This window comes from Paramisgurnus dabryanus, chromosome 6, assembly GCF_030506205.2.
Source record: "Paramisgurnus dabryanus chromosome 6, PD_genome_1.1, whole genome shotgun sequence".
NCBI lineage: Eukaryota > Metazoa > Chordata > Actinopteri > Cypriniformes > Cobitidae > Paramisgurnus > Paramisgurnus dabryanus.
The window spans coordinates 25326580-25352841 of NC_133342.1; the positions used below are offsets into that span (position 1 = coordinate 25326580).

At 38.6% G+C, this 26262-nt stretch overlaps 1 protein-coding gene across 1 annotated transcript in view; it reads left to right on the top strand.

Moving 5' to 3' along the window:
- The window catches only part of fndc3ba (fibronectin type III domain containing 3Ba), a 153958-nt gene that overhangs the window by 12419 nt on the left and 115277 nt on the right, over positions 1–26262 (top strand). The window contains exon 2 of the mRNA XM_065276330.2: positions 22655–22802. Coding sequence (XP_065132402.1) covers positions 22683–22802 — 120 coding nt within the window. The 5' untranslated portion in view covers positions 22655–22682. The remainder of the gene's footprint in view (positions 1–22654; positions 22803–26262) is intronic.

Here is a 26262-nt window from a genome sequence, read left to right on the forward strand (position 1 = left end):
CGATTTTACATTTTCTTTGGTGTGTAAGCGTGTATTAGTTCATGTTAACGATATGCAAAAGGTACAAACCCCAAAGTAAATGATGACGCGAGTTATCGTCTCCAACATAAATCTCTTTTCTTGGACTACAACAAACACACGGATTGTAGGCTACAGTTTACTCCCTGGATTGGTGATGTAGACAAGGCCTACATTATCATAATTCCTCCCGCTTTGTCTCACATCCTGTAAATTAACTCCTGTTAGCATTCAGGCCAATCACAACGTACAGATTAGCTGGCCAACCAGGGACACAGTGCTTTTCAAATCGATGAGTTTTGTACAAAATCAGTGCATTTCAGGAAGACAGGAATATCAGGAACTACAAAAATGTACAGTATGTGGAAAACATCAAAAAATGTGTTTATTGAACCATAAACCACGCAAACACATTGTGTTATATCAAATACACAAAATAATGTTGTTTATTAGCAATGAAATGGGTGCCCTTTAAAGCAACACCAAAGAGTTTTGGCTCTTTGCTCCCCCTACAGGTTAGAAGCGTAATTGTCCATTACCCACTGTCATAAATACTGAGGCATAGCTGGCTCTGATTGGATTGTAGGTCTGCCGTAAAGCAAGTTTTTGTAGTATTCACTCGGACTACAGGACCACTACCCGACGTTTGGAAACTTCTTTAGTGCGGTTTTGGCCGATAGAGGGCTGCAAAGCGAATGTGAAAGTGCTGTTCACCCTGTTTAGAGTGGATGAACGACTGAAACTGTTTTGGAAGCGTTATTTTAAGGTAAACAAAACTCTTTGGTGTTGCTTTAACCTCCTAAGACCTGGATGTCCAAATAAGTGGATATCGATTTTTTTTAAAAATGTTGTTTGCATCCTAAAATTTAATTACAGTATGTATAACTGGAACCTGTTGTGCACAAACGTGGACAATTTCCCTGTATCATGTTTAAAGAAAAACATTTGGTTGTTATATTTATTGGTTTTTCCTAACCCCAAACTAGCTGAAAGAAATCTGAAAAAAAGACCAAAGCCTGTCTTAGGAGGTTCAAATATGTCTATAAAGTACCTGTCTTTCAGGAGTAGATCATATAGTTATCTGTTTTTTCATTAGTCTAAAGATGACATGGGATTGTTCAAGTTAAACTTGCTTTACTCTCGCTTTGCCCTGGTGTTGTCTTGTCTTAAGTGCTTTTGCTTGACAACTTGCTTTTGTTGAGTAATGGGGACGCAGTAAAACACTGAGCATAAAACTTTAAATATTAATAAATCAGACAAGATTTTTTTTGTGGTGGCTTGCCAGGGTGTGACAGGCCAAGGTCTATTAAATTTAATCAAATGAATATGAGACAACCCAAGCTTTTAACGGTTGTTGATTTAGCATGAAATTACTTAAATCACTTAAACTGTTTAAGATGGCTTTGGCTTGTAGTTCATCGAGTTAGGATTAGTACAGAATTGAATGCATAGCTACTGTACTGAACACTTAAGTTACTGCATGTATTTTTCTGTGCTATAAATCTCAAGTGAGTCGCAGAAATAATTTTCTTCACATCCAATCTAACTGGGTTTACCTTGTATGCAGACGCAAGGGCTTTGCAGCAACACCAGTTTGCACTCCAAGTTAAAAAAAATTGGTAGAGGCTTTTATCCAGAGTGCATATACATACATGTGTATGTGTGTTCCCTAGATTCAAACCCATGCACTGTTGCACTGTTAATGTATTGGATTCAAGCTATAAAGCTTGATATAAAGCTTAAATAATTAGTTCCCTCCAGAATGTGATCATGTTTTTTTCCCTATATTTAAATATTTTCCTTTTACTGATACAAATCACTGACATGCAAAACAGAATACAGAACTTACAGTGACTGCCCCTAAGATGCAGAATTTTGTCATTACATGCGTCTCTCCGTGTTATGTATTGAAAGCCAGATGTGACAAAATGCACTTCACAAACAAACACTGTAAAATATCCTTACGCTCTCACAGCTGAGTATACCCAAGCAATAAATTGCTTCATATGCCTATAAGAAACATTCATCCATATACTTCTGTTTCTTTGTGTGCTGTAATGTTCCCTCATTATTACCCCTGTGGTTTCAAGGAAAAAGTTTAGTTTAGTCTGCGAGGAAAGTCTGCAGTAACCAATGGAGATAATGATGCTTTATGGCTGGCAGAATGGGTGAGCAAGAACATGTAGGTACAATTGCCTGCTCTTTCTGCCAAAGTTGTCTTGAAGCATTGTTAGCCCGCTATTCCCAAGGCCCGTCTGATTTCCCTGTGAAAGAATGGCATTGTTCAGGGTGGCCATTGGCTCATTTTTTTATATAATGGCTATGGGCCAGAGTTTTCCAGAGGATTTTTTTCCTCTTACTCATAAAGCCAAGTTGCCTGGCATATGCAGACTATAAACCTAATGTAGGCTAGTTTGGCTGAGCTATATGGTGTGGCTCTTGTGTGGACACTGGACCACTGGAGTTTAGGCTTGGCTAGCTTTCATTACCAAAAATGTGTTGGGTCCAGTTGGTTGCATGATCTAATGTAAAAATCTATAGAGCTGTATTATATGGATTGTTTTAAGAGCCTAGACCCCATCTAGCATCCAGCTGGCTAATAAAAAGGATAAATGAAGCATTGGAAGAAATTAAAGGGGTGTTAACATAATCATTGTTGTAGCAACTATAGCTTTGAAATTTTTGAATTCAAGAAAACTGAATAAGAGGGATGCTTCTGAAATGCCAGTCTCAGCAGGAATTTATAAGAGAAGACTTTTCCTAAAACCTTAGCATTTTTACAAATGCCACTTATCACGCATGTGTGCTCTTTTAATGCCCGTTTAGTGCAAAGTTCAAGTCAAGCAACTGAAATGTTGAATTATCTTAAAGTTCTCAAGCTGAAATAGTTTGCTAATGTTACGGGCTGTCCACACGGAGACGCGAATCACTGTATACGTATACATTTTTTATCGTATTTGGCGTTTCGTCCACACGGATCCGCCATTTTGGGTGACTGGAACCGCAATTTTTTGAAACCGGGTCCTAAAGTGGATAAATCTGAAATCGACACCCTTGCGGTTTCGTGTGTACAGCCAATCCGTATATTTTGTGAAGCGAAAACGTCATCACATCACGTGTCGGCAGCATCACACGTAACAGCAACAACAATAATGGCGGACTACATGATTGTGTTCGTGCTTCAGAAGCTACTAAGCCTACTAGCTTTATTACAGCATAATTTATTGCTTCTATGCAATTGTGGTGAGCAAGCGATAATGGGCAACACCATACGCCACATGCTCTTAGATCCACCACGGAAGACAACCAGGAGAAAGACAAAAAGAGGTTTTTGCTCTTGAAGTTGTTGCGTTTGCCATCACTTCTTCTTCTTGGTTCGTATACAGCGCGCAAGGTTATGAGCATGCTCAAAGTCTTCTTCTCCGTGTATAGTGTATATCTTTGGCAGAAGTACAGCGCCCCATACTGGTTTGGAATATATACTACATCGCTTTCAGTCGGTTTCAGTGGTTTCATTTGTGCGCAGATATTTCTTGAGACGACGCCGTGTTTACGAATTATTTTTTTAGAACAAGGAAAAAAAATGATCGGATAGGGAATGCACCGGCTTCGTGTGGACAAAGCCTTATATATGCGGTAGTCAAAGTTCTCACATCTGAAGAAATTCCCTGAACAAAGGACTTTTTTGAGGCAAAAGTGAGATGCCGGGGGTGGAGGAAACTCCTCGGTGACGTAGTGTGGAGTCTTTTCCTCATCTCTCAAACAGAGTAACCAGTGTTGCTGTCGGCTGCGCTGCCCATAAAGGCCACTGTGTGTTTCTGTACATGTTGATTATTATGATGACCTATTGGGAATGGTTTCTACTGAGATTTCTATCTCGTAGATTCGAAGCACAAACCAGCTTCATTTGACTTGCCAAGCTTGAACTGTTCTCTTAGAGTTTCCTGTGGAGTTTACCGCTTTTCTAACAAATACTGAATCGTTCTGACCCTACCATGTTTTTGTGATTTACTTTTTTGTACACAGTATCATCCTACATAATGTAGAGAACATTCTGTGAAAATATAACAATAATATCTTTAATATTGACTGAGTAAAGTCGAGTCAATATCAAGGGACTGAAATCACTTTCATGCTCCTAAATTGCAAGAGTTAAAGATAGTCATGATGTATTTGATCTGGTATTTGGTTTTGTGAGGTTCAAGCAGCATTAAAGTAGGTCAGGTCATGGGCACCTGCCCCTGACAATAGCAATGTTCTTTATCACATAAAGAGGTGTAAAGACTGTATGATTAAGCTGGTTGGCCTGAACATGTCAGTAAGCCCTGGAGCAGGCTGCTGGTAGTGTTTGTATAAAACTGTCAGCAGATATGCTGTGTACACCTTCCAGTCTGTCTAATAAAGAAGGCAATAACTTGTAAGCAGGAGTCACCTGTCTCTTTCATTTCTAATCAATCATGAATGATATGGGGTTGGTGCATTACTGAGCCAGGTGGGAATTGACCCACTTCTGATATAACCTTAAGTCTTAAGTTATGGGTTTATTTCTGCTTGGCATGAACCCAGACAGCTTTTCTGTGTTCACAGGCCATGCAGCTGTTAGTCTTCCCCATGCTTTTCTCAATGAGTTTCTGTCTACAGGACTAGTCATCTGATGGACCAGTATCATCAATACTTGAAAACCTAGTAAAAGCTGTGTGTGTTTCCAAATGCAGGTAAATGGTAAACCAGAGGATGGTGTTCAACTAAGACCAGAAAGGGAAAACTGTTCTGGATTCATGTTTCTGAAAAAGCAAACGCCTAAGCTGGTTCTGATCCAGTCCTCCAGAACCACGTCTATCAATTTTAAGTCAGCCGTAATGAGCATAACGTGTCGGGGCAGGACGTTCCTTTAGATGGGGTGTTAGACGAGGGCTGAGGTCTGCGTTCTGGAATTGCGCACCAGCATCTGTTCCACTTGTTTACCGGAAGAAATGTGGAACCTTCTCGGCTGATGTTCCAAAACAGCTGGCTTTACTGGCCCTCCCAACAAAAACGACAATAAATCTCTGTGCTTGTGTGTTTGGGTTGAATATGTGTGGCTCTGGTGGAATCGCTGCCCGAAAGGATCATGTGCAGTTTTTCTGCTTTCTCTAATTTGAGGCTGAATCGATGCCCAGACTGGATGCAAGCTCATTTTACAGACCAATGTGATGGCTCTGCTCTGAAGAGACCTTCAGAGCGATTCGGCTGGGTCCAGACCCGCTGACTCCTCTCACATGGGAAATGATGCATGATGCAGATTAAGCCAACTTGGTTGCTTTCCCACAGAGCTGAGGTTGATCTCAGAACTGAATGATCTCAGATACCCCTTACCCGGCTGGACATTGTGACTGAGTGATTATGCGTGGAAGCGTTGTGGGCTCTGCTGACAGGTTGTAAATATCACACTGGCACCGTTGCGCTCCTTTAATGGCTTTCAAAGCAGCTGCCGAATGCTCTCATTCACTTTACCATGCCAGCTTTGCTTTTGCTCCCAGCACATCCAGAGATCTTCTCTCTCACTCTTTTGACGTAAAAAAACATTTACGCTAATTTGTAGTAAGGTCTGGAAATACGGTTGGAAAGATTGTATTTTGTGTGCTACTTGAGATATTGGCTTCTCATACTTGAGGTTGTCTGTAGACCCAATCTCTTTTCCCGATAAGCAAACCTCATGTTGAATAAGTGGTTTGTGGCTTTTGTTTTGATGCCATACAGCAGATTTACTTGGTTCCAGCTGATCAAATGAGAGCACGTTCTCTCCAAAAGCATGCTTTTCAAAACTTTTTGGAGCATTGCTTTATTGGGGCGGGATACATTTTCTTGCTTATGTCTGGTTAATTGGAATGTTCTCAGTATGTGGACATCAGTTTTTCATTAGGCTTAAAAAACGAACAAAGTCTGAGATTCACCGCTTTGTTTTCCTGGGATAGCAGAGTGGAATGGCAGTACTGTTGGATGTTCTTCGATGATGTGGAGGTAAAACTTGCAAAAAGGAGTAGGAAAAATGCTGAGGCTTTCATTTGTCATGGCCAGGTCTGGACACGTCAAAACCCAAGTACTCGGCTGACTGCTATTTGCTGGAAGCCAGCTGGGGGGCATCCGCTTTGAGGAGGGGAAAGAACTTTTTTGCTGTTCTCATTTCATCCCTGCATGTTTTTCTCCAGTATGATTTGCACAATGATGTTCCTACAATGCAGCATTAAAGTGACCCCTATTGTATCATCAATTAACTTTGCCATTGCAGCACTACTTTATGCACCATTTGTGCCTGCATGTTATATTTTTAATAAGGGCTCTTAAGGCGCTCTCGTGTTTAATCAGCCTAAAAAAGGACTTGTGTCTTAGGCTGGCTCCATGCACAGGGAAGCCTTTGTTTCTCACAACTCCCTAGTGGATCAAGCAGAGTCTCACAGGCAGACTGGATTCCTCACTTCAGGTTTACGTGTCAAGTGTACCCAAGTCTTGTTAACCTGAAGTGACATATGTACACTATCACATCAAGAAGAAGAAGTCTTTGGTAATTATTGACAAAACACAAGTTTATTGGGTGTTTTTTGCCTTGTAAAGTAGCATTAGGATGTTTGCAGAATGGTAGAGAGCTGACTTGAGCAGTCTGTGAAAGCCTTTAAACACAGCTGTCATGGATATCTGAGGTGACTTCTTCCTCATCTCACCTTTCCTCCCCCCGCATCCAATTTCTAGCAATATCTTATCCTCAGGCTGCAGCTTTTTCAAGCAGGTAGACCGGTTGAGACATGCCATAGCGTTGGGGGGAGGTCTTTTTTCCCCTTTAGTCAAAAAGAACCTTTAGCGAAGAGGAATTCCTGCGCTGCCAGGGCTGCTCTGCATAAACTACATGTTATTACTTCAATTACAGGGAACGGGTAGACTTCACTCTGCTCGGTGTGGGCCGCCCCGAAATAAACCCTCAGACAGTCTTCTAAGTCAGACTGTCTTCACTCAGCTCGGTGTGGGCCGCCCCGAAATAAACCCGTCACTCTCTCTTTCAAACTGCGTACAGCGTGCGCTAAATAGACAAAATCTATACCATGCCGTTTTAGCGGGCAGATATTCACCCTGAGCGCACACCTTGTGGTGCATTATGCAGGTATGCACCTGCCCGCCCACAGCATCTGAACCTGCTGAACTCTTTGGCTAGGTCTGAATGGGTGCACTCATTTAGTTCAGCTCTGCTCCAGAGAGACCTTATTACACATCTCCATCGCTACTCAACTGAGCCTCTGTGTAAAAGCTAAAAGAAGTCTCCTGCATTCCTCCCAACCCCCAGCATCCCCTCAGCCAAGCTCCACACACACCGTCGCCCCACCTCACCCAGAGCTGCCTGCACAAAGGTGCTCCACACTGGGGCCAGGCTTTCTGCTCCCCCTTTTCAATATCTATTGTTGGGAGCAGGGAGTTTAATGGGAGACGTGTAAGAGCCGCTTTCCCACCATATTTGAGTACCCTCCTGACTGCCAGAAGAGCGAGCAGGTTAAGGTTTAACTTGGGGAAAGTTCTCTCAGGTGCCTTGCTTCCATCATTTAACTGTTGGCCATTTTAGTACTTGGTGACAACACTTTGTATGGCATGTTTTGCTTGATTTTAATCCCAGCTCTTTAGTATGGATTTTAATATAATTTTTACATTGAGCTCCGATGCTTATGAGGAAGATGCAGTTTGAGTCTTATCTCTGATGTGTCCTGATTTTTCTTCCAAGGGATCTCCTTTGCTGTAGGGGAGAGCGGGCACAACCTAACTCTTTTTGGTTTTGGGTCAATTATAAAAAAAAATGAGTTTTGATTAATTATATTTTTACACAGGCAACACACACATCTCTGCAACAAATGACCATTTGAAGTTTGTAGGACTTATCATTCTTGGACATTTACGCCAAACATGACAGAAGTGCAAACGTTACAACTTACCCAATAGGTGGGGTTAATTGTAACAGGCAGGGGGTTAGTTGTAACACTTGCTAAAAATTAAGTTTGCAGGCAAATATTTCAATATTATTTTGTGTATATGCTTGAAGTGGATATTGTTTATATATCTGTCTATAATAGATAGGTATCTACACTATTTGTCCCACATCTAACCATAGTTCAATAATAAATGGATACAAATGTTTAAATATGTGAGAAAAGCAGCACAATTACGACAAAAAACAATATTATGTGTGATCCAGTCTGTAAAAACCATACTAAAGTTTAAAAATCTTATTTTGAGATAATAAAAAATCAAAGTCTGATTTTAGCCATTCATTTCATTATGATTTTAATCTTTGATGTGACCTTATTCAATCAATATTAAAGATATGAACAAAAAATATTTTTCAAAAACTTTGTGAACATTTATTTCGTTGGCAGCCAGCAAACATTCTTGTGTTGCCTATTTAAAAAAAAACTGAAAGAATTAGGCTAACGTTAATGGTTTTCATATTGTTAGTGCTGAGGTGTTTGTTGTAACACAACGTTACAATTAACCCCGCTGGGTCAAAATATTTTCAAGCCAACCAAAAAAGTAACTTAGAGCTGCAGACATATTTCAAAATGATGCTATGTTTTAGTCAACAAGACACTGATCAAGATGACATAACATTGGTTTTGGTGTCTTACACACCCAACTCCGAAACCGAAAAAACATATGATGAAAAAATTTACTTGCATGCCACCAAAACACTCTTTCATTTTTCATCCCAGTGATCTCCTGTGCAAAAATGTAAACAGTCTGTGTTACAATTAACCCCGTGTTAGTTTGTGCCCTGGGCACCCCTATATTAAAGAACTGAAAAGTCTTAATACCAATATAATACAACTATATTGCACTTAATCCTTCTTCTGAGGTCAGATTCAGCCAGCAGTGTAGCCATTCAATGCCCTATCATGAATTTTCACTTGTCTAAAGAATATTCACCAACATCCAGCTCTTACTGTGTGAGGACACCTGAAAATACTCCTGCGTGGATGTTGTGAACCTTGGTAGGTAAATGTCACAATACGAGCTTTTAGAGCATTTTTATATCAACAGCAACGGGTATCTGAGTCTTACCGCACTTTACAGTTGGAAATGTTGCTTTAGGAAATGATAACTATGTTTACATGTCAAGGACATGTATATATTCTAATCGTCCGGTGGAATTAAACTTCAGTGTGACCTGGAATAAGATATTCTGATACTTTAAGAGATGCTGTTGCCACGGGAGACGGCTGGATGTTGCCATGGTGTTGTTAATCGGTTCGGTTCAAATGTTAGTTGTCAACCCTTGTGCCTGAGGTGTACGTGCTGTTAAGGGTATTGCCTTACGTTTATTTCTCAGCATTTAGCCTAAACCTTGATACATAATACACACAGTACCTGCGAATGAGAATAAAGTTTTACAGATTTATGCCTGAGCATGAGTGAATAATAAACTTATTGTGTGATAAAGCTGATTTACAAGTGAACACCACAGTAATGGAATACAATAGATTCTCAGCAACATCACACAGTAAGTTAATAAGTTTAAAATGTCTGTATTAATGGTGAGCTGTTTATGTATTGCGTGCATTTTCACCAGAGCGTCTTGCACATGATATTGTGAACTAAATTACATTTTTGACTTGTGACGAGCTTCAAAATGGAAAACTCAATAACCTCCAATATCAACTCAATAACTTGTATGTTGTATAATAGATTGAGCCAGTAAAAATGATACTCAGAAGTACAACAGGCTACATGCATAATTCCCCACATCCAGAACACCTAAACACAGCCCAGCTGGATTGTGAAGCTCTCACTAAATCCAGCCAGGTCAAATTATAGCCATGTCTCTTTCATTATGCAGAATTCAACCCAAATAACCCAACAGAGAAAACACAATATTGTCTCCTGCTTTTATTTAAAGGGGACATATCATGAAAATCTGACTTTTTCCATCTTTAAGTGCTATCATTGGGTCCCCAGTGCTTCTATCAACCTAGAAAATTTGATAAAAATCAACCCACTAACTTGGTAAACCATTCTCTGCAAGCATGTAAAAATATGTCATTGAAATTTGGCTCCTTTTGTGATGTCAGAAGGGGATAATACCGCCCCTTAATCTGCACTATCCAACCACGGCACTGCCATTTAGTACAGAGATCAGCTTATTTGCATTTAAAAGGACAAACACAAAATAGCACATTTTTGCTCACACCTACAAAGTGATGATTTTAACAACATTTAACATCTATATGATATCGTAAGCTAGAACTTTACATACATACTCTAGGGACACCAAAGATTTATTTGATTTCTTAAATGTGAAATGTCCCCTTTAAGACTGTATGAGTTTCATAGTTAAAAATATTTTTTTTGTTGGGAAGATGTTTTATTTTCTTTTTTTCCAAAAAATATTTTTGCTATTTTTAAATTATTAAAATAATAATTTAATTATTTTTATATAATTAAAATAACTTTTGTTTGCATTTCGTTTACAAACTTTAATATTCAGATTATTAAATTTATGTTTTTATTTTCTAAGTTTGTTTGTAAGTTTGTTTTGTAAATCCTTTACGCCAACACAGATATTGGAAAGGCTTGACAGCTTTGTTCACAAAAAATATATTAACTCAAAATTAGAGATGCACTGATATTATATTTTTCCACCGATATTGATAGCCGATTATTCTGACTGATATCTGCCGATACCAACAGTTGTGGTTATATTAACTTGCATTAACTAAATTCTGAAGATTAAATTTTATTAATCTTATTCATTGACATGACCATTTAATACTGAACATTAAACTAGTGATGTTTCTTTACATTTTCTATAGATAGACCTCAAATTCATTGCATATTTCTGTTCTTTTTTTGATTGACAGGATATCGGCCATGGTATATCAACCGATGCCGATTATTGGCTGTGCATCACTACTTAAAATAGTACACTATAGCATGGATGGATGGAAAGATAGATGATGCTGGAGAGCCTAATTTTGAACCTAATAGGCTCACATTAAATACAGAAATCTTTAAACCCAGGGAACACATAGGGGGCGTGCATATGTTTTTAATTGTTTCCAATGGAAGTTCTGCGTTTTTCAAAAAAGCCAGCAGCTGGCATTTTTTTCCTGCGCTATAAGCCAGCGCTCTGTGGTTTTTCCGCACCGAGAGTTGAAAAATCTTTAACTTTGAGTAAAAAGATCAGCTCATCAATGTCAATTCTCACACAGCCGTCCAATCATAGTAGAGGAGGAGCGGAATAAACATCACAACAACCAACAGGCGCATCGTTTAACGACTGATAAACAAGGCAGAAGTATCAAAGCAACCAAAGCGCTCAGCTAAAAAAAGCTTTACCTCTCATGCACTGTAAGTCTCTTTAGATAAAAGTGTTTGCCTATTTTTTTACTTTTTTGACTGAATTTCATTTCTCCTGTTTATTGGCAACATCAGTGTTCCTCTCCATTCTGCCACTCTCTCTCTCTCTCTTTCTCTCTCTCTCTCTCTCTGGTTATGTTCCCCTGCAGGAGCCAGACAGCTACTAAGGGTCTTATCAATTACTTTGTGTGTGTGTGTATGTGCGTGTCTGTAAGTTTAATTGCCATTCTCTGTGGCTGTGGGTCTGGCGTGGCTCTGTGCAGTCTGTGATTAAACAGAGGTAATAACCAGATATCAAACAGCCATTGCAAACGCTCCTACTGTATCTGCAGCCAGCTGCATGAATACCTACAGGTAGAGCTCATGTCTCATTTTATCCTCACCTGACTTATTTCTATCCCTCCCTATATTTTATCTCCTCTGGATGCAAAACGGTTGGTGATTATCTTGTCTGTTTCTCCATGCACAACCTTTAAACCCAAAGCACTACATCTCAGTCGCTGGCCTTAGACTCAGTTCAACAGAAGATTATAGGGTCACGGTTTTGGAAAACATAGGCCATTGCTCCTCTGTTAACCTTAGCACTGAAACGAAGAAAACATCCAAGTTTTCTTGCTTACATCCCTCTCACGTTTCTGTTCTGCGTGTTAAGATTTGCCCATAATCAGAGTCTTTGCTGGCTGCATCCACCACAAACCACCTCACAAGAGCTTTTTTGAAACTCCTAATGAGATTCAATCATTAACATGTTGTTCTGTATTCTCCACATGTGCTGAATTGCTGTAAGCATACAGGTATGTCTTTATAAAGGACCTGGCTGTCTGCATTAGGCCTACTTTGAGTGGGTGAAGAATATATTGACGTTGATGTGCTCTAGCACAGGTTATCATACAGAGAGTTTGGGTTATAAGAAACTTTATAAAAATGGCAAATAAAAAACTATCAAACATTACAATTTATGTATGTATGTATGAGTTAATTTATTATAAGTACCAATAGGGATTAAATCCATGGGATTAGCTGTAGCAATAGTGTGTGTTCACTACTCACTTGGATGGGTTAAATGCAGAGGTCACATTTTGAGTATGGGTTATCATACTTGACAGAACATGTCACTCTTCAATACAACCAATGTTAACTAATTTGCACAAATTTTAAACTTATTTATTTTTTTAAAACAATTTGCATCACCTCTGAAAATCATTAGACTACGCACACTTTGATGTGTAATGCAAATATGTAAAATGGTTGTAAATTTTATTGTATTGTCATTGTTATACAAAAAAATAATAATATTAAAGAATAATGTATTTTGAGTTTAATTTAGAGCATGCAATATATGCAGAATGTATTCCAGGTATAGGCAGAAGAGTATCAATACATCAGTGTTTCCCTGCCTATATGCAGAGCAATACCCATACGTAATGCTTTTTGTTACACTGTGTTTAAATCATTCTGTTGCTGAACATGCTCTTGAATAAGTATGCTGAGCATGAGATGATGACAGGCATTGTTCATTATTTTCTCCTCGCACCCATATCCCCAAGAGAATATTGCTCAGACCAAAAAACCCACCTTTTGATGAGCTTTTCAGGCTGTTTACATTCCCTGCTCTGATGCAAAAATCAACAACACACCACATATACAGAAAGATGCTACTCTCTCTGTAAGGACATTTCAAGAAATTAAGTAGTCTCTGGCCCTGTTGTGAATGGCCTTGGTGGTTTGTTTTATAAGGTCTATATTGACTGTGTGAATGCCCAGTTTTATGAATGCATTTCATATGGCTCAAACTTTTTGTTAGTGCTATATCCCCTGGACAGATGCATATTGTATGCAGAAATTACTGTAGCTTTCTCAAAACTTCATGATTGACTGTTTTTATTTTATTTATGGGAGTTAGGATACATGGCATCAGTTTGCTGAGAAGCAGTTTGTGTATATTTCAAGGAAATATCAGTGAATTTAGCAGAGTTTGCAAGATGTATGGCATTGTCATCATTATCATCATAAAACATTTGGTAACATGTTAATCGTTTAGCATGACTGTATGTTCTGTATGTTTACTTCCTGAGTTTTTCAGCTTCAGGTTTGCACCATTTTCACCCAAATTTGTATAACATTAAGCAATTTTATAACAGTAATGTCATGAAAAAAATAATAGTCAAAAGTCTGTTATAGGCCTAGGTTGAATGTTGTTCAGTGGTTAACTTCAACACTTCTATAAAATTATTAACTCTTTCCCCGCCATTGACGAGTTATCTCGTCAATCTGCAATACCGCTATTATCCACCAGGTACCGGAAGTATTGCCCTAGGGCAAACAGCTGTATGTCCGTGTATGTTTTAAAGATCGCTCTGCATCTGATCTCTATCAAAAGTCCTTCAAAAAATTGGAATTATCTCAGCTTTTGCTCCAAATTTGGTGTTTTTGATGAAACCTACACATATTTGGTGATAAAAACAGAACACATGAAGGTAGGATGAAACAAATTTTTTTTTTGAAAGCAGAGGGTCTGTACTTTTATTTCATATATTGTATGTTTATATATTTAAAAAGGAGCATTTTCTGGAAGGCATTAAATTTTTTTGAAAATGAAAATTTCATGAAAATGCTGGCAGGGAAAGAGTTAACTGCGTAGTCTGCATTCTACCTTTAGCCCAGTCTTAAAGGGATAGTTCCCCCAAAAATGAAAAATTTGGCATGATTGCCTTACCTTTATGTTGTTCATAACCTTTTTGAGTTTCTTTATTCTTTTGAACACATAAGAAGATATTTTGATAAATGATGGTAAGCACAGAGTTGACGGTACCCATTCACTTCCATTGTATTTGTTTTTACTACTAATCAAGTCAATGGGAACCGTCAACTCTGTGCTTACCATCATTTATCAAAATATCTTCTTTTGTGTTCAAGAAAATAAAGAAACTCATACAGGTTTAGTACAACATACGATGAGTAAATGATGACAAGATTTTTATTTTTGGGTGAACTATCCCTTTAAGGCACAAAGTCGCAAATAAGCCGTCAGAGAACTTTAGCAGGTGACGCATCTGAATCATAGGCTATATAGAGGATAAAGTGATTCCACCCCTGTGGAGCTCATGTATTACTTTGCTGAGTATTTTTACAAGTAATGCAGGTTCAGGGACTCCAACAGTTGGATTGGCAGGACTTTTTAAAGCACCTATGCACTTCAAAAAACCTTGCCTCTCTGTCAATAGCTATAATTTTGGGGGATCCTGTCAGTCGTGGTGATGGAGAAGTTCTGAGGTGCACACAGAGAGTCTTCTTTTATTACAGATATAAGCTTTTTTTAAATCGAGAGCTTTGCCATTCACAAAACCCTGTATTTTTACCTTTTAAGACAGTCACTGTTTTGGAGAACATTTTAACATCCAAACATGAATTGTTGTTATGCCATCATAAGTTGCATTTAGCATAATTTACAAATTAATCAATATATTCACAATTATGATATTTTTTAATCAGCACAATAGACGTGAAAGCCAGTTGAGTTGTGCTTTGTAAAACATTTTTGTTGCAGACATTATTAAAGTCTCTACAGTGTAATAATAAGACCACAGAGCCTTGGTGAGGTTACAGATGGTTCACAGAACCGACAGTCTTGTTGCACCTCTGCCCTATTGTTTGCATTCCACAAGCTGGGAATTAGTTCTGAACAGACCCTGAATTTCCGAAGAGTCAGCTGCATTCAGCTTCGTGCCTGTCTGAGTTTGTGGTCTGACCATTCTCGCCGTATTATTTTCGCTTGTTCCTTTTTTTGTGCCCATCTAGATGATGGAAACTGGTTGGCATGTGACAGAAGGGCACAGGAAGAGTGAGGGAGAGACAGGCAGACAGACAGACAGAGTAAATGAGAGAAATGGAGACAGACTGTACTGCACGCCTCGCTGCCCAGACTGCTCAGGATTTAATTAGTCTGTGTGATATTTATGCATAAATAAAAGCGGGAGCTGCCATATTTGCTCAGTCTTTGAGCCCACAAACCCATTGCCCTGGTACAGGAGCCACGGACAGACATTATGTCCTTCCATGCGCACCCAGACGGACACTTCCAAAATGTTGCACTTCATTATTGTAATCCGAAACCCTCCGTGTTTGTATCCATGTCTGTGTGCGCGTCGTGCTGTGGGAGAGGAATGTTGTGGATGTGGCTTGCCCACATCTCGTCTCATGTGATGAGGATGTGAGTTGTTGTTTTCCCAGGATAACATTTGGATGTCATCTTGGCAAAATCTGTGGTACGGGAATTGAGCGTGCAAAAGCGTGTGTTTGTGAAAACTCTAAACTAACTTTATTAGATTCCAGATGAGATGTGTTAGCAGGGTTGTGCAATCATGACCCACAGCTGGCCCTTTCCGCCAGGCCGACAGGAAACAGGAAAGTCAGGGTGTGCATGACCAATTTTTCTTTTTTCTGTACTGATCTGGACAAAAAGACTGTGGCAAATCACCCACCATGTTAAACAGCTGGGTAGAGAGAGTGTGCGGGCGTTTGTGTGACCATGCTATACTTACCTTTATTGTCTTGCACAATGTAATACACAGTCTGCTGTGAGCAGCCTCTTGACTGCAGAACAGGAAGTGGTTCGCTGTGTTATGTTCTGAATGGGAGAAAGTGATATTCATCTCCGGTTAGTCATTCAAAAATCCCTCACCTCTTCATTCAAAAAACGCCTTTCCTTTGTATTCCTACAGACCTTCAAAAGGCTTTTACCAAAAGGTCTGGAGAAATAGTCTTTGCACTACAGGGAGACTTTAGCAGGTGGAAAAGAAAGACATATTGCAGATAGACACGCCAAAGCACATCATAACAGTCACAGATCACCTTAGCAACTGCTCTAAGCTTTTACACACACCTTATTGAGGTCTCGTAGCTTGTGAGGAGAAATATGAGTAGGACTGTGTTCCAAACAAGTAAAAAATAAAGGTTTAATGTGCTGTTTGTGGGCTTTGATGCTGGTGAGTGTGGGCCACCAATGTAACAAGCTGCCCAAGGCTAGTAGATTTCTCTTTTTTTTTAAAGCATAAACCTTATGTCAGCTACACATTCACGTGTGTGCATAAATCTGACCCTGCCTGTGAAATCCAAGACAAATAATTATAATAATTTAGTCTATGGGGCGTTTTCCCGGACAGGGTTTAGGCTTATCCAGGACTAGGCTTTATTTATATTAGGTCATTTAAGAAGTTTTTACAAACATACCTTACAAAAAACACTACTGGTGTTCATCTTGAGACAAAACAAAAAGTCACCGATATGTGTTAAAATTAGTCAGGACAAGGTGTTTTTAAAATTAAGCAGCTCAAACTTGCTTTTTAGTCTGGGACTATAAGCCCTGTCTGGGAAACCACTCCTAAAAGTCTAGTTTAAAAAAAATCTCAAAAACAAAAAACAAACACATGGATTGTAGGCAACAGTTTACTTCCTGTGATTGGTGATGTAGAAAAGATCGACATTATCATAATTCCTCCCGCTTTGACTTACAGCCAAATTAACTCTTGTAAGCATTGCATTGTGAGCGAATCTTTCAAACATGGTAAGGAGCGTCACATTTCTGGCTGATGTCAGAGGTATTCAGGCCAATCACAATGTACAGATTAGCTGACCAATCAGGGACGCAGAGCTTTTCAAATCAATGAGTTTTGTACAAAATCAATGCGTTTGAGGAAAGCAGTATATCTGGAGCTACAAAAATGTATGGTATGTGGAAGATAATGTGCTTTTTAAATCATAAAAACATATTGTATTATACCAAATACACAAAGTTTTTTTTTTAGAAATGAAATAGGTGCACTTAGCTGGGATTTTACAGATAATATTAATGTTAGCCTCTGCACTTTTAGTTAATTCACTTGGTGACCGTCTTGGAGGAACTGGTGATGCATTTTTTTGCACTGATTTTTGAAACAAATCTGCTGAATTCTTCTTATAAAATTGTGAAATCGGTAAGTTACAATGTTTCCCCTAAGAAACAGATAAAACGGATTTCCCACAGATAAAATTTCAATTATTTCTCATAATAATATTAAATAACATTTCCTCACAAATATTTCCTATTAGTCTTCAATTAAAAGTATATTCAATATTTTTCAATATAATTGAAGATTTCAGTACTCAAAATTCATCAAATGCACCTGTATAATCTATAATCTACATTCATTTGAAAGATTTATACATTTTAACATCAATTACACATTTTTTTTTCAAAACTGAAAATGCCATCAGATCCTCTAACCAATGAAATGTTCTCTTTTATTTGGTAACAGAGAGAATAGCAAAGTATATTTAATGCATCACACAACAAAGATATTAAGGGTGGGGAAGTTCTAGACCTTGACAGTGATGGTTATTCAAAAAGACAATTGGCTCTTTTTACTGAAAGGTGAGACTTCCTGTCCTGCAGCTGCTGCATTCATTGTTATGGTTTCCACCAATCATTTTTCTGCGAATGGTCTTTCCCATACTGTTTCTTGTAATGTTGATCCTCTGAGATTCAAGGGGGCATCAGGTTATCCTTAGCCTTCCTGCACTAGAAGCTAGATGGATGCCTTCAGATCTCATACTGGGCTCTTCTAACCTTTCCTAAGCCTAAGTGTACCCAACCTCATCCATGTTTAATCTGAATGCAAGTGAGAGATGGTGACCATGGTATTGCAAAAGCTACAAAGAAAGCAGATTGAACAAATTTACATGGATTCAATCAGAGCTTGCTTGCTTTTATTTATTGGGGTTTGTTGGTACTCTGGTTTTGACTGGTGCCAGCTGGTTTGACTCACTTTGTTCATTTATTTAAGGTCAGTCTTTAGAGCTCTTTTGAAAAAAAGAGGGCAAATGAAAGGATAATGGGGCCCATCAGTGCCCTAAAATAACATTTTGCTTTGCATAAGGTTGGTGCTGTCAGCTCTTAGCATGAGCCATGTGGGTTTGGGTGCGTGTTTGTGACATGAGGGTTTGTGTGTTAGACATTGTAGGAAAGCGAGTGCTCTCTCAAACAGTGGTGCTTTCTGTTTTTCAAACTGAGAAGGGAAATTACTGTGAAAATGAGGTAATGAACGTTAAGTAGCCAGAAGGCCAGACTCTCATTCACGCATCCAATTCATCCACAAGCCTTTTCTCCTGTTGTGTCTGTTTGTTGTGTTGTAGAACCATGTATGCTTACCATAGCTTAACATATTTGCCAGGCTGATTATTTGACTGAAATTTCGCTGATTATATGTTCTGTAGCTAGCAGAGCTTTCAGTAGCAGCGCAAAAGGTTGTTGGTTTGATTCCCAGAGATCACACATTGATCATTTCAAATATTTTAAGTATTGTAAAGCAAATATTGTCTAAATTAATGTTTAATAATAATCTTTATTGGTTGACCACAAATCTATACATTTGCGATTTAATTACATTTCTCTATTTCAACATTATTGACATTTGGAAGATTTTTTTAAGATTTTATTCAGAGTGAATCAGTTTTATGTACAATTCATACAGTTAAATTGCATACTTTGTATAAATCTATGCTATACGTATCATATATATGTGTATCAGCTATTGGTTCTCCTATTCAAGTCTTGACATACAGGTAGGCTATGTATAGATCTGTAGGGGAGAGCAGGACACAACCTAACGCTTTTTGGTTTTGGCTCAATCATTCAACAAATGTTTGAGTTTGATTATATTTTTACACAAGCGACACACACATCTCTGCTACAAATGAACATTTGAAGTTTGTTTCTATTTCTTACCACTCTTGGACAATTACACCAAACGTGACAGAAGTGCAAACGTTACAACTTACCCCATAGGTGGGGTTAATAGTAACCGGCAATGGGTTAGTTGTAACACTTGCTAAAAATTAAGTTTGCAGGCAAATATTTCAATACTATTTTGTCTATATACTTGAAGTGGATATTGTTTATATATCTGTTTATAATAGACTGATATCCACACTGTATTCATTCATCCAGCCCTTTTCTAACAATAGTTCAATTATAAATGGATACAAATGTCTAAATCTGTGAGAAAAAGCAGCACAATTATGACAATTTTTTTTTAATGTGACCCAGTCTGTAATAACCATACTACAGTTTCACAATCAAATTCTGAGATCATGAGCATCAAAGTCTGATTTTAGCCATTCATTTCATTATGATTTTAATCTTTGACGTGACCTTATTCAATCAATATTAAATATATAAACAAAAATACATTTGACACACAATTTTTGATAAGACAGGCACATTTATTTTTTTGGCATCCAACAATCATTCATGTGTAGCCTATTCAAAACAATGACAAGAATTACACTAACGTTGGCGGTTTTTATATCGTTAGTGCCGAGGGGTCAGTTGTAACACAGCGTTACAATTAACCCTGCTGGGTGAAAATATTTTCAAGCCCACCAAAAAAGTTGCTAAGAGCTGCAGACATATTTCAAAATGATGCTGTGTTTTAGTCAACAAGACACTGATTAATAGTAAGACATAGCATTGAATTTGGTATCACACACACCCAACTTAGAAACCGAAAAAAACACATGATGAAATTTACTTACATGCCACCAAAACACCCGTTGGTTAATAACTCTCTGAAAAAACATTATACATTTCCAATAATTTGCGGGAGATCGCAAAACGCTCAACCTTGTGCAACAATGTAAACAGTCTGTGTTACAACTAACCAGGCGTTAGTTTTTGCCCTGCGCACCCCTACTCCTAAAGCAGATGATGCAGGAATGCTGAAAGGAAGGCAGGTTTTGTGGGCTCTTGGTGTAAGGTCAGTGGGGCCTTTTTGGCCCCGGCAGACACGTTGGTGAATTATGGTCTTTTACATCCTCTGTTAGATTTGAGAGGCAGTCTTTAGTTTTGGCTTTCAGCAGGGCCCCTTCACACAAGGCCGTCTCTGATCCCACCACTTCTCCCAGCCTCAGCCAACAAGCGTCCGATTGTTACGTCCTATCCTTGAAGGAATTTTTCAATTTAGCTTTTTATCATTCTTTGGCATCGACACCTTAATATTTGGACATTCTGCCATAGTGGAGGGAACGTTGAGTTGACTTTTCATTGAAGAACAGCTTTTGCGATGGAAATCTTTTGAAATTTCTGCAGAAACACTAAAAATGAAGCAAAACAAAACGCATCATAATATTAGTTTGGCCTTTCCGTAAACAGCACTGGCTTTTCCGATTTGTATCTTTCTCATTGTAAGTTTCCATTATAAGTGGTACAAATCCTAAAATAAATGCAGGCTTTAGTTTCAATGGAAATCCTATTTATAGCTTTTGATGGGTGAGAGGCCGAGGCTTACCATAGGCCCTATTAGCTGCTATAGCGGGATGGATCCAGGCATCAAAGTGGTGCAGTACGATCTGCTCATCTGTGCTAATCTCAGCCTAACCGCCCAGCACTTTAACCTGTCCCCTGTAACCAAACCTGCATCAAGACGGCTCTTCACAGCCGACAGCTGGCCTTTATTTAGTCATTTCCACTCTTTCTCTCCTGTTTTGCTATCTCAGTCCTGCATTTTCTCCCAGAATCCTTTCGTTAGCTCTCTGGCACTGCGGTTTGGCGGCTTTAAAAGGTCATTAATTATTTCTGGTTAGCTGTAGGGTTTTGTCACTGTGTGTGGCCGTCTGTTGGCCTCAGTATCTCTCTCTCACTTTCTTCCTCTCTTCCTTTTATTCTTGAGTATATGATCGTGTAGTTTCTCATTGCCTTTTTCATCCATCCATTTAAAACTGATGTCTCCAGTCATGGTATCATGCCTGACATTTTAAATATTCATATTCGTCTTTCCATTTCTCACTTACTGTTTGTTTAAGCTACAAAAATACAATTTTGGTGCCTATTTATGTTGAACTTTTTTAAGGCAGTCATTTTGATATTTACTGGCCAACTAAGCTTCACAGAAAGTGGCAGCAGTGTTGTTGTGTAGGTCTGGCCGGGTCTCTGGCTTTGCGTGGTACTGGTGGTCCCAACCCTGCTGGGATACCAGATGCAGAGATAATTCGTCACTCCAGATTGATCTCCATGCATTTTCAGGCCACACCATGTTCTTCCCGCTGCATGTGTCTCTATCCCAGCCTTCACTCATGTCGAAGACTTGGTGACCATCTGTGTAGTCTGTTTACCTTTGTTTTGCCATGTCAGTCTCACCTGATGCACTGCATAAACATGGAGCTTGAGGAGTGGTTAAAAGGCGAAGATGGATGGATGGAAAGTCAAACAGCCAGAGGAACAAGAGAGAGATGGATGAACCACACATATAGGGCAGGGATTGGATCAAATTTCTTTTATTTACTTTTAACATTAACAGAAAGAGCGGGTAAAATGTGTTTAAATGTTATATATCTTATTAACAGTTATCTTATGAATACATGTAAAGTTATGCAATAAAATTGGCATTTGTTTTTGTATTGCTCATACTTGGAATTGAACAAACCCTATTTTCTGTCCTGCACTGTTTGTCATAAATTATTCAGCTTGATGTGCTTTTACTTTATTTTATGTAATCTGAAGGGGGTCATATTAGAGGCCCCTTTGGCTTGTGTCATATCTTTACTATGCCCCTTGGTGAATGATGTGCTTTGGAGATATTTGTTTTTGCAGATGACCCACTGGTTGTACCACATGCCTCGTGCCTCTTTTCATACCATGGCATCATTTACAGTGGTAAAACTGTTTACATGTGTGTTTGTGTTGCCAAAGGGTGGTCTTGCATTCAAAACAGAGAAAGTTGCACATTCCTTCACCCCACCCTTCTTTTTCGATGACTCAGTGACCTTTTCATTCCTCAACCCTTCTCCCCTGTCCTCCATTAGCCCACAGCCACGCAGCACTAAACCGCTTGATCATTACATGCCTGTGTGAATAGTGTATTATCAGAGCATTAGTGATGCAATCACTCTGCAATTCATGTACATGCACTCCGGGGGGTGAGCGGCCCCCTTTACATATTCTTCGCATTTCTTAAGGCCTCCTGGTTCACAATGACACTGCTGTGCTCAACGGTTGGCTTCAGTTGCCTGCTGAGTCACTCGGTGAGATTCTGCATCTCTCATCCACTCATGCTTCAGCTCAGTCACTCAGACGTCACAAACCATCCGAGGATTGTGAAACCGCCTCGAGTAAACTAATGCATTCACTTCCCTCCCAGCACTTAAAAAGGGCACCCGAAAAGAGTTTTTAAGATCTCTTTTGTGCTATTTTGTGTGTTTCTCTGAACTGATCTGTCGTTCATCTGTCTCCTTACAGAAAGGCAGTCCAGGAAAGTTCTCCATGAATGTACGTCACAATGATGATGACCGACCAGATTCCGCTGGACCTGCCGCCGCCGCTATTGAATGGGGAGGTGGCCATGATGCCGCACATGATTAATATTAATGGGGATGGATCGCAACAGGTGAGTGTAAACCGTGAACTGGATCAGGCTCACACAGTAACCAGGGGTCAAGGCAAAAATAACCCAGTTGTATTTTATTTTAGATCTAGATGTAGTCTAGGTCTTAATCTAGTTGGGGGTGGATTGCTTCACACCTGTAGCCTTCAGCTCTCTGTATAATCTTCCGTAATGACTAGATAAATATTTTATTTGGCATGCATAATTATGAATAAATATGTATTTTATTAGGGCATTTATTATGCTGTCACAATATTTGTAAAAATGAATTACATCAAATGATTATTGATTACTTGGTTACTTGGAAAGCTCCTTACATCAAAAAACACACATCTTTTGTCGAACCATCTTGATATACACTTTGCTGAGTTTGTAGAAGTTTCTGGAAGTAGTAGTTACTAAAGCTGAAGTGTGTAATGTTAAGATTTTCTGTAGCAGCTGAATGCGCAGAAATGTGAAATGATTTTAAGTACTTGTAAGTAGAGATCGACCGATATATCTGTTTTCCGATATTTTCCCCGATATTTGATCATTTTCCGATGATCGGATATTGGTTTTGTAATATCGGATTGACCGATAAACGAGAGAATTGAGAATTGCGCGCTGGACGCATCTGAGGAGAGGAGCTCACAGCAGCAGCAGCGTGCACAGAAAATATGAAGGCGGAGTGACACGACTTCATTAAAAGGTCTTTGAGTATACTTACTTTGCATATTTGCAGGCATTTATAACACATCTTATTGTGCATTAATGCTATGTTATGTTAAATAAGTTGATTTATTAAAAGCAATGTATGCAGCTTGTCCAAGAATAGAGACGAACTCACAGAGTCACGCTGATCCATAAAATCCGGTCCCAATAACAACGTAGTTTTGCATGAATAAAACAGCCATGAATTAATGCTTTGTTGAATTAAAAACGCTAAATTAAATTCGTTTTTCTGTTATTTATGCTTATCATTAGCATCGTAAAAAATCACGTTCATATTGCTGTTCACTTACCGGGGTTGAAGGCTGAAGAACAGCCACCACATGTAACTAACTTTTAACAAGATTTACACTAAGTTATATTAACATTTACCAGATAAACATTGTTTTGCTAAAATATCTAAATAAATGTCAGTGGATATTAATTATTTATTACCTTCGCAAGCGGTCACAGTTTGATAATGTGTGAGTAAATGCATAGATAAACAGCGCTGTCAACAGCCAGTTCATAAGCTATAACAACAAAATATTAATTATTCTTACATCAAATATCAGTTAAGAAATTCAATGATATATAAGCAGTTTTGTTTGTTACTTTCCTGAATGCATTCCAGTCAGTGATATTATTTGTAAAATCTCTTTGCTAACTACTGGTTGGATTGCTGAAGGCTACAGGTTGCTGGTCAAGACAATGATATCATATCTCAAAAAAGGCACTTAATCCACCTGTTTTACTCTAGAAACTATGTACAATATGCAGCCAACTCCGCTATGCTGTTCTCTCTCTCGCTCCGTCAAAACCGCAGCGCGAACTTTGGATCAGTCCATTTCTGACGTAATGATAGGGGTGTTTGGAATAGTCCATGTATTGGGAATATAGTTTCTACATTATTCATTAAATTAATATTATTCTTCACTCTTTCATACCCCTCTATTTATGACTTTGTGTGCAAAGATGGAGTGATTATGATGATGATGATGATGATGATGATTATTATTATTATAAGGGTTTGTTCAGTTCAGTCGTGTTGTTGTAATTATGGCAAAAACAGAAGTATAACAGTAAATAAAAATCGGTTCAGCATATCGGTTATCGGGCACATAAGCATCCAAATATTTGTTATCGGTTTAAAAAAATGAGTATCGGTCGATCTCTACTTGTAAGCCATTCAAGTGTCGAGCATCAAAACATTGTTTTAGGTCAGCTTCATACATGTATGGGTTGTTTGTTTGGTTAATCAATAAATAACTGGGGAGTGTTGGGTAAACTGTTTGAAAACCTTAGTTATTTGGGTATAAGTAGTAAAAATGATGCTTGCCCCAACAAACACTACTAATGTATCACAAATCACCCAAGTATTTAAATAAGATTTCTAGTATCTTAAGGACATCATCATAATCTGACTAAAATATCTGCTGGTGTGTTTACTAGTGACACAGAAATTGCACAATTCTCTTTCCAAGATCGGTTTTTTGTAGGTTCATGGCGTGTTGAAGGAACAGTCAGAAGTTAAAATTATTGAAAACTTGACTGCCTTATTTGCTGCAGGTGCACTGTTACCTTAAAGGAAACTTATGGAAAAAACTTATGGAAAACAGATATAAAACTTTTTTTTACATTTTCTTAGCGTTCCATCCATTGAATTTTTCATTCTTCAGCCACTATATATATTGGTCGAGAACAATAAAGCTGTAGCTGGTTTGCTGGTGCTACCTTGTCTCTTGGTACCTGATATCTTGATTTTTTTACATGAGATTTAAGTACTTTTCAGCTAGACAATCTTTTCCTTGAACAGCTTACTCTCGGTGTGCCGTTTCATTCAGCATGGATATATCTAAAACAATAAGGAACATTCCGATGTTCTCACATTAGACATTCAAGGAACGTTGTGACCCTTCAACAATGCTTCACCTCTCTCTCTCACATCTTTCTGTAGATCTGTGGTATCCGAGCAGATCAGTCTGTTCTGATCTCTGCTCCATGTACCGCAGATACAAAGCCCGACCATGCTTTCTTCGTCCATAGCGGAAAGAATATCAGACCCTTGAGAGATAAGAGAAAGGGCATCTGCAACAGATTGTGAAGGTTAAGTGCTTTGAATCCTGCCATGTTCATGTCCACTCTTTTCTGCATCATGGAGAAAAAGTGAAACCTTCCTCTTTTTTAGATTGGTTTTGGTGTTGTGGCTAGAAGGGATACAGCAACATCCTCGTTAAAATCTTGCCAAATATGCGCTGTTTTCCTAACCCTAAACCTAACAAATAACAGGATTTAGGCTGTAGCTGTATCCTATCTAGCCAGAACAGCTGTTTTTCATCTTTCATCTCTTTCCCCTAACCTAACCCTAAATCCAACATCTCAGGAGATTTGACCGTAGCTGTATCCACTCTAGCCAGAACCTGGTTTTGGTGGTAAGTGTTGTTTTGGTGCTGGTCTAACTGGTTGAACATAATAGCCATGGTGTTTACCAGCAAAGCATGTCAGCCCTGTCTTTTTGGTGAACCTGGCCCAGCAAGGTAATCTTGGTTAAGCTAGTAATATTTTGATTAAGTGATTATTGTGTATTTTCACTTTTATATTTGTCATCTGCTTTGTAAAATTACCAGTAATAGCTTTTTTATGTTTGGATTTGGGTTAAGTATAAATGGTGCATTGTTAAAAATTTTAAAGAGTAACTAAACCCCAAACCAACTTTTTTTAGTTAATGATCTGTAAGAATGATGCTTTATTAGTGCTGTTCATTGATTTTAGTAAG